The sequence below is a fragment of the Chiloscyllium punctatum genome, chromosome 50, assembly GCF_047496795.1.
Source record: "Chiloscyllium punctatum isolate Juve2018m chromosome 50, sChiPun1.3, whole genome shotgun sequence".
Taxonomy (NCBI): Eukaryota; Metazoa; Chordata; class Chondrichthyes; order Orectolobiformes; family Hemiscylliidae; genus Chiloscyllium; species Chiloscyllium punctatum.
In genome coordinates, this window is record NC_092788.1 from 941,136 (window position 1) to 950,280 (window position 9,145).

Below are 9,145 nucleotides of genomic sequence, written 5' to 3' on the forward strand. Positions count from 1 at the left end.
TCGCTCCTTAAACATTCTGCATCCTACCCCATCTTTGCCCCCTGTACGATCCTCAGCGTGTCCTGCTGTTGCTCCAACCCAACCACGCGGGCACCCACCTACCTGATGGAACCTGGATGTTTGGACAGGACAAGATCAGGGGTGTATTTAAATGCAATGAATGGAATTCTGAAATTACATTTGTAATGTAATGTAATGTAGAGCAGTGTGAAATGGAGGTGGATGACCTACGTGACTCGCTGTAAGGACACAGACAGGAGAATCTGAGGTGATCATGAGTGTGTGGAGGTGAATGTGGGAGACAAGCTGGGACTGTATTGGAGTAGTCATGGTGAGAGGGAACAAATGCTGGATGGAGAGTTTCAGCAGCTGATGGACTGACACTGAGGTGAGCCATCGGAAACTGAGCAAGTGACCAACATCTAATAGGACAGAGAAACTGATCCATCAGCCTGAAACTGACTGACCATGTGGCTGTCAGTGACTCCAACACAAGTGAATGGAAACATTGCTCAGAGCCTGTTTCTGTAACATTCAACACAACCAGGAAATGGAAAGTGAATAATTAGATGAAAACAAGGCCATTACTCTGTTAGAGTCAAAATCATTCAATGTTCACTTATTGAATATTCTAACCTGCAGAAAGGATTCTCCCAGAATCACAGCAGAAGGAGAAAACAAGCTTGGCAGAGACAGAATGAAGCCACCGCCTGCATCACAACTGCTCAGAACAAAGAGGCGGAATTCTCCACCAACTGACAAGCAATACAGATACTGTCAGAGTTACAGATCGAGTTCAGAATTCTTCAGAAAAAAAGACTTAAAAGATACACTGGTCGGTGGTGTGTGCCAAAAATTCATGAAGTAGCCTTGTGATGTGCTGTTTTTTCATTGAGAAATGATTCTTTGTTTTCGCTAAGAAGAGCAGATGCATAGTTCACTGATCACTAGATTTACAGACAAAGGAAACCTGATCAAGGACTCATGGGTCAATTACACTGTTAGTGACAGTCCATCGCACACAATAACAGCCTGTTACACAGAGAACAGAACAGATTTTAGTTTAACAGAGACACTCTCGCAATGAACATCTGCTGCTTTAATAAAAATGTTACCTGTTTGAAGAAAAGGAATATATTACCAATACAGCGAAACTTTTAAACTGCCCAATGTAACTGCAGAGTTTTTAACCAATTCAGCGATCACTGTTTCTAAGTATTTGGGTCAGTGTGGACTTGCTGGACCAAGGGCCTGTTTCCACACTGGAGGGATTCTATTCAATAAAATTGTCAACCTGTCCCACAGCAGGATGGGTAATGCCCGAGAGGACTCTGTACTGGGGAGGGGTTGTGTCCCACAGCAGGATGGGTAAGGCCCAAGGGGACTCTGTACTGGGGAGGGGATGTGTCCCACAGCAAGATGGGTTAGGCCAGAGGGGAGTCTGTTCCTGGGAGGGTTGTGTCCCACAGCAGGATGTGGAAGGCCCGAGAGGAGTCTGTATCGGGGATGGGTCATGTCCCACTGCAGGATGGTTCAGGCCAGAGGGTAATCTGTACCGGGGAGAGTATGCATCCCAAAGTAGGATGGGTAAGGCTCAAGAATAGACTGTACCGTGGAGGAGTTCGGTCCCACAGCAAGATGGGCAAGGCCTGAGGACAGTCTGTATTGGGGATGGAATGTGTTCCACAGCAGGATGGGTAAGGCCAGAGGGAAAACTGTACCCAAGTGGGGTTGTGTCCAACTGCAGGGTGGGCAAGGCTCAAGATTAGACTTTACCAGGGAGGAGTTCAGTCCCACAGCAGAATGGGCAAGGCCCGAGGGCCATCTGTACCGGTGAGGGATTGTGTCCCACTTCAGGATGGTTAAGGCCTAAAGGGCAGTCTGCACCAGGGAGGGGTTGTGTCCCACAGCAGGATGGGTATGTCCCAAGGGGAGTCTGTACCAGGGAGGTGTTGTGTCCCACTTCAGGATGGATAAGGCCCGAAAGATTCAGTACTGGAGCGGTATTGTTTCCCACAGCGGGATAGGTAAGCCTGAGGGAAATCTGTACCGGGGAGGGGTTGTGTACCCCCGGCAGAATGGGTAAGGCATGAGGAGTGACCGAGAGCAAAGATTGACTTCGGGAGCTGAGGGGCAACATTTTCCACAGAGGACGGTTCATATAGGGAATGGACTGCCAGGGGCACATGGGAGAAACAAGAACAATTACAACATGGAAAAGACATTTGGGCAGGAACATGGAGGGGAGAAGGTTTGAAGGGCCATGGTCCAAATGCAGGGAAATGCAACACACTCAGTTCAGGAAACCTGGTCAGCATTGATGACTTCAGCCAGAGAGTCATGCAGCACAGAAACAGACCCTAAGTCTTGGGTTATTGGGGGAGTGGACTATCGTGACAAGGCATGTTGTCGAGACTGAAGTAAGTTAGAGAGATATGGATGGTCGTCTGGATGGGAGCAGGTTTCAAATGTGTGAAGTGATTGGTAAGAGGGGAGGAAAGAACAGAGATAGGAACTGTTTTTGGCGTTAGAATGATTGAAGACACTGATCCACAAGACAAGCGGGAGGGGGAACACAGAACGGAACATTCCCACCCTCTTGTGGAAGGTCTGCTTTCTCCGCTTTTGTATTGATGCTCATTAAGACAGCACAGGCTTGGATTGATAACTGTGACACTCCCGATGTTGTCTTAGTACAAGAAAACTTGCAGTAAAGGCGGTGACTGAACCTGGGGTGTGTCTGTACTGTGCTCCCCTCCAGCACTATAGCTTGACATGTCCTGTTAGCTGATGTTTGGAATCCTCTCATTGCTCTCTGCTCTGTGCACTGAGAGTGATCTTACCTCACTGCAGGATTTATTGAAGGCTCCAGATCTCCCTGCCCTGTGTCTCTCTGGCTGACAAACCACCTTCAATGAGGGATGGATGAGACATCCAGCAGCTGGGAAGTCTATTAGATCAGGACCTTCCTAAGTACCTACAGACAGATAGACAGAATGGGAAATTAGACTGATGCAGTGAGGGCTACACATGTCAAATGGCACTGAGTCCAACAGAAATCTGGAACATCCCAGTCTCCATCGTCTATCTGGAGTGGAGAATTCTGTTTGCTCAGGATCTGGAGAAGCTGCAAGAGCGAGGGACATTGACAGAGGCAGCGATTAGACCCACACAATGAGGGATACCACATGGAGAGATACGAAGTGATATCACCAGAGTGCAAGATCAAACAATTGTGCAGGAAGAAAGGGTTTTGATTTATGTTGCACTCGAATGCGCAGAATGTGAGCAGGCGAAGAGATAGCCGAGGGGCATTATTGTGAGACAATTTATCCAGAAAATCAGCAAATGTGCGCTGACACAGGTTCAAATCCCACCATTGCAAATGATTGATATGAATTAAATACTTCAAAAAAGATTTAATTAAAAACCTGTGAATAAGTATTAAACAATTGCTGATGTTAAGAAAAATCCACCGTGTGCATTCATGTCTTGAGTGAAGTGATCTCAGGTGGGTCTTTCCTCCGATTGTCCTCGACCCCGATAGCCCCGCCCTCCTGCTCATTGACCTTCTCAAGATGGCGGCTCTGAGGCCTTCGCTCCCTCTTCCCTCAAACAAATGGCGGCCGTGGCCCTGGGCCGCTTTCCCGACGGAGACCACCATCTCCTTATCCGAGCCTGGATAGTCTTTTTCGGGTTTTTTCACCTATATCCGCGTCTTATGAAGTCTTTCTCCCAGTGAATCTCCCACACGCCGCTCTCTGAAGCCGATCGTCGTCGCATCCGGAGAAAGCTGCTCCATGACTCGCTGTGTCCTGGTTAATGAGACACTGCGCATGCTCTGCATACAAACCAAACTACGCGTGCGTCGGAGGTTATCAATGAGTTTATAGAGAATGGTCATAACTGCACAGAATTATGGGCGAAATATTAGACATTAATAATGGCTCTGTCGAATTACAACCATTGAGATGGTTAATATGCATATAGATTTTTTCGTCCATTTTAACCATACCGGTCAGATATGTAAATTACCAATCGTTCCGGGAGTTTGAAAATAAGTTTGCTACTCGAGTTATGTAAATCGATTGGAAATATGTATATTGTCAGATTTACATCTTAACGATTTCTTTAAAATCTCACATTGTTTTATGAGGAGTTTCGTGCTCCACTATGTTGTGATCCGTATCCATGAACACCGACTAGGCACGAAACAACACGACCAGCTATCCTTAGTAGCCACACACGCAGACGACAAGCAACATGAGTTCGACTGGGACAACACTGCTATTATAGGACAAGCCAAACAGAGAACAGCCAGGGAATTCCTAGAGGCATGGCACTCATCCACAGACTCTATCAACAAACACATCGACCTGGACCCAATATACTGGTCACTCCAGCGGACAGCTGGAACTGACAACCGGAAGCGGCAGAGACAGGCCACTATAAATGCCAGAGGAAACATCACAGAAGCGCTTCACAGGAGGCTCCCAAGCACTGAGGATGTCACCTAGACAGGGAATGAAACGTTTGCAAGACAAATTCCCAGCTCAGCGAACAGAACCATAACAACGAGCACCCGAGCTACAAATCTTCTCCCAAACTTTGAACACCTGCAAAACAGTTTACTTTCTGACCAATCCTGAAGCGTTCACTCCCGAGAATGCATTGGCCCCGCTCCTCACTCACTCTGGTTGGAGGTCCGGACGCTGCTCTGTCCTGTAGTTCCGCCCCTTCCTCCCAATTGCAGTGTTGATTGAGGCGCGACTCAGCAGCTAAGCAACAGAAACATTTAGGGACAAGGGAAGTCGGAGTCGATGGCTTGTGATGCGGTGAAAATATCCCAAATCCTCGACCGAGAGGCGGGCGTTCAATTCACAGGTGATGTAGGTGAATGTAAAAACAACTTTGAACAGGTTCATGAGGGAAAACAAGGGAAGTCAGGAACCGAGTAAAAACAATAGAAAACGCATACAATACAATCTCAATACTCACATGATTTTAGTCTTTACCAAGTGTTTCAGGGTCCCAACATGGTGTGTTCCACTCTTCCTTGTGCACAGCCATATACCACGATTGTGGGGTAAAATGTTTTGGTGGGATATAAAGGTGCTTTTCTGGAAATCCCTCAGTTTTGGAGGTGAAAATAAGTGAGAAGGAGTAGGGTTTTGTATGGAGTTACCTGTTCCCCTCCTGTTGCAGCATCTTATTATTGCCCTGACTCTACCTCGGACATGTTTGGTAGAGATCAGTGATGTTTCATAAGCCCACAATATAAGATCCGTCACTATGTTTAAGACAGCAGAAATCTCTTTTAGCACTATAGTCATGACATGCATAAATCTGTGACAGTACTTCAAAATCCTTGAGGCAGCCGTACTCTCTATGACAGACAGACTGAGTTTGGAACCTCCTCTGTCCTTAAAACTTTATGCACTGCTTGCGCTCTTCCATTTTCCTTTTGCACATTCCCTTTCCAACCCACTCCACCTGCATCACTCCACAGTTGGAGCTGTCAAGGGCAGAAGTCTGTGGAATACCCTCCCTAACCTTCTCTATCCTCCTTTTAAGATGTACTTTAAAATCATTCTCTTTAATCAATGTTTTGATCATCCATATGTATTCTAATTCAACCATACAGTGATCGCTTCTTCCCAGGGGATCCCTAACTCTGAAGTCATTAATTATTCCTGCCTCATTGCATCTTAGGAGATGTGCCATTGTGAAAGTTCCATACAATACAAGTGGTTGTTGTTCTTGCCATATATTAGGAGAAACAGGAATGCTGCAGTAAAAATTCTAACAAGAAAGTCACTGATAGGCGTAGTGTATAGGCCACCAAATAATAACATCACATTGGGATGGCCAATAAACAAATAAATAATTAATGCCTCTAAAAATGGTACAGCTGTTATCCTGGGTGATTTTAATCTACATGTAGATTGGTCAAACCAGCTTTTTCAAGGTAGCCTTGAGGTGTTCATTAAGTGTATCCATGATAGTTTTCTTGAACAGTATGAAATGGAACTGACAACGGAGTAAGCTATCCAAGATCTGGCCCTGTGCAATGAGGCAGGAATAATTAATGACTTCAGAGTTAGGGATCCCCTGGGAAGAAGCGATCACCGTATGGTTGAATTAGAATACATATGGAGAGTGTGAAGATACAATCTAATAACTGGGTCCTGTGCTTGAACACTGGGAACTAAAATAGAATGAGAGAGAATCTGGATAAAGTAGACCGGAAACAAAAATTTTATGGTAGGAAGTTGATGAGCAGTGGAAGATTTTCAAAGACATTTTACAAAGGTCTATTCCAGTGAAAAGGAAGGACTGTATGAAAAGGCATACTCAGCAATGGGTATCTGAGGAAAGTGATCAATTTAGACCATAAGACCACAATACATAGGCAGTAGAAGTAAGGCCATTCAGCCCATTGAGTCCACTCTGCCATTTAATCATAGCTGATGGGCATTTGAACTTCACTTACCCGCATTCTCCCCGTAGCCCAAAATTCCTTGTCACATCAAGAATTTATCAATCTCTGCCTTGAAGACATTTAGCGTCCCAGACTCCACTGCACTCCGTGGCAATGAATTCCACAGGCCCCACTCTCTGGCTGAAGAAATGTTTCCGCATTTCTGTTCTGAATTGATCCCCTCTAATTCTAAGGCTGTGCCCACTGGTCCTAGTCTCCTCACCTAATGGAAACAATTTCTTAGAGTTCACTCTTTCCAAGCCATGTATTATCTTGTAAGTTTCTATTAGATCTCCCTTAACCTTCTAAACTCCAATGAATACAATCCAAGGATCCTCAGCCAATCCTCATATGTTAGACCTACCATTCCAGGGATCATCCGTGTGAATCTCCGCTGGACACACTCCAGTGCCAGTATGCCCTTCCTGAGGTGTGGGGATCAAAACTGGACACAGTACTCCAAATGGGGCCTAACCAGAGCTTTTTTAAGTCTCAGTAGCACATCTCTGCTTTTATATTCCAACCCTCTTGAGATAAGTGACAACATCACATTCGCTTTCTTAATCACGGACTCAACCTGCATGTTTACCTTTACAGAATCCTCGACTAGCACTCCCAGATCCCTTTGTACTTTGGCTTTATGAATTTTCTCACCGTTTAGAAAGTAGTCCATGCTTGTATTCATTTTTCCAAAGTGCAAGACCTCGTGTTTGCTCACATTGAATTCCATCAGCCATTTCCTGGACCACTCTCCCAAACTGTCTAGATCCTTCTGCAGCCACCCTACTTCCTCAGTACTACTTGCCTGTCCACCTAGCTTCGTATGATCAGCAAGCTTCATTGGAATACCCCCAGTCCCTTCATCCTGATCATTAATATATAATGTGACCATGCAGGTAACCATGCCTGGGATCCAATCAACAACATGTCCAGCAGTAACTTTAGTGCAATTGCCGAATGGGAAGACTGTTCAGGTCCAAGCAGCTCATTCCTCAGTCACGCAGTCCCTTCAAGTTCAGACTATTCAGATTTCTACTATACTTGAAAATAAGGACTCCCAGGAATCTGTGGATAGAATGACTAACTCTCAGAAATGTAGAGAAATTCTATCGAGATGGCCTTCATACAAGAAAATCCTGAATGAACTTTCTTCTGATCCCCCAGTGTGCCAAGAAATCGATGAGGAGAAATCAGAAGCAGAGACTGTCTCAACCATTACTACAACGACGATGCAGACACCGATCTATCAGACTAGCAGCGGACAATACATTGCTATTACACAGGGGGGAGCAATTCAGCTGGGCAACAATGGTACAGATGAAGTGCAAGGGCTCCAGACACTAACAATGACCAACGTAGCTACAGCCAAGGTTGGAGCAGCCATTATACAGTATGCACAGAGCCCTGATGGACTGCAAATCTTTGTGCCGGGCAGCCAAGTGGTTGTACAAGGTGCTGCTGGAGATGTCCAAACCTATCAGATTCATACAACTCCTAACTCCACTGCTGACCAGGGAATGGTTATGGCATCTTCCCCAGTCCTGCAAAGCCAGCCCCAGAATGCTGAAGAAACCACTCGTAAAGGTGAGATCTGCCTCATGAAAAACAGGGAAACAGCTCGAGAGTGCCGTTGCAAGATGAAAGAGTATGTGAAATGCTTGGAGAATTGGGTTGCTATTCTGGAAAATCAAATTGAAAGAGAAGGTGTACAAAGTGGCCAAAAACAGCATGAAACTAGAACTGGGAAAACGTTAAAGGTCAACCGAAAGCCACAAAAGAGCTATAAAGAAAAGTAATATAGAACATGAGAAAAATAAACTAGCACAGACTATAAAGACAGAGAGCAAAAGTTTGTATAAATATATATAACAAGAAAAGAATGGCTAAAGTAAATGTTGGTCCTTTGGAAAATAAGTAGAAGCATTTAGTTATGGGAAATCACAGTGGAGGATACTAATATCTTTCCAGTAGCTAGCAAAGAGACAATAGTAGGTGAGGATTTGGAAACTATCATTATTACGGAACAGCTAGTTTTAGACTGTTTGGAGGTAATTGAGCTAATGATAGAAAAGTCTCCTGACCCTGATGGAATGCCTCCCAGGGTACTAAAAGAGATGCCAGGAAAAATAGCAAATGCACTGGCAGTAATTTTCCAAAATTCACTGGAATCTGTGCCAGTCCCAGCAGATTGGAAAACAGCAAAGGTGATGCCACTGTTTGAAAAAGGAGGTGGACAAAAAGTGGGGAATCATATACCAGTTAGTTTATTCTCTGTAGTGGGAAAGATGCTTGGGTCTATTATCAAGGAAGAAATAGCAGGGAATCTCAATAGAAATTGTCCCATTGTACAGACACAGCATGGGTTCATGAAGGGCAGGTCATGTTTGACCAATCTTTTGGAATTCTATGAAGACATTTCAAGAAAGGTGGACAGTGGGGATCCAGTGGATGTGGTGTACCTGGATTTCCAAAAGACCATCAACAAGATGCTGTGCAATAGGCTGTTGCATAATATAAGGGTGCATGGTGTAATGGGTAGAAGATTGGTTGACTAATAGGAAGCAAAGTGTGGGGATAAATAAGTATTATTCTGGCTGGCAATCATTGATAAGTAGTGTGCCTCCGGCATCGGTACTGGGACTGCAATTATTTACAATTAATACA

The 9,145-nt window shown here is 44.9% G+C and overlaps 1 protein-coding gene across 1 annotated transcript; it reads left to right on the top strand.

Annotated features, from left to right (window-relative positions):
- Positions 1-3,883: 3,883 nt before the first annotated feature.
- On the top strand, positions 3,884-8,400 carry LOC140469983 (cyclic AMP-responsive element-binding protein 1-like). Its single transcript, XM_072566462.1, has 2 exons — positions 3,884-4,884; positions 7,646-8,400. Exons 1-2 carry the CDS (start codon positions 4,821-4,823, stop codon positions 8,275-8,277), a joined length of 696 nt encoding a protein of 231 aa, XP_072422563.1. The 5' UTR covers positions 3,884-4,820; the 3' UTR covers positions 8,278-8,400.
- The last annotated feature ends 745 nt before the right edge of the window (positions 8,401-9,145 follow it).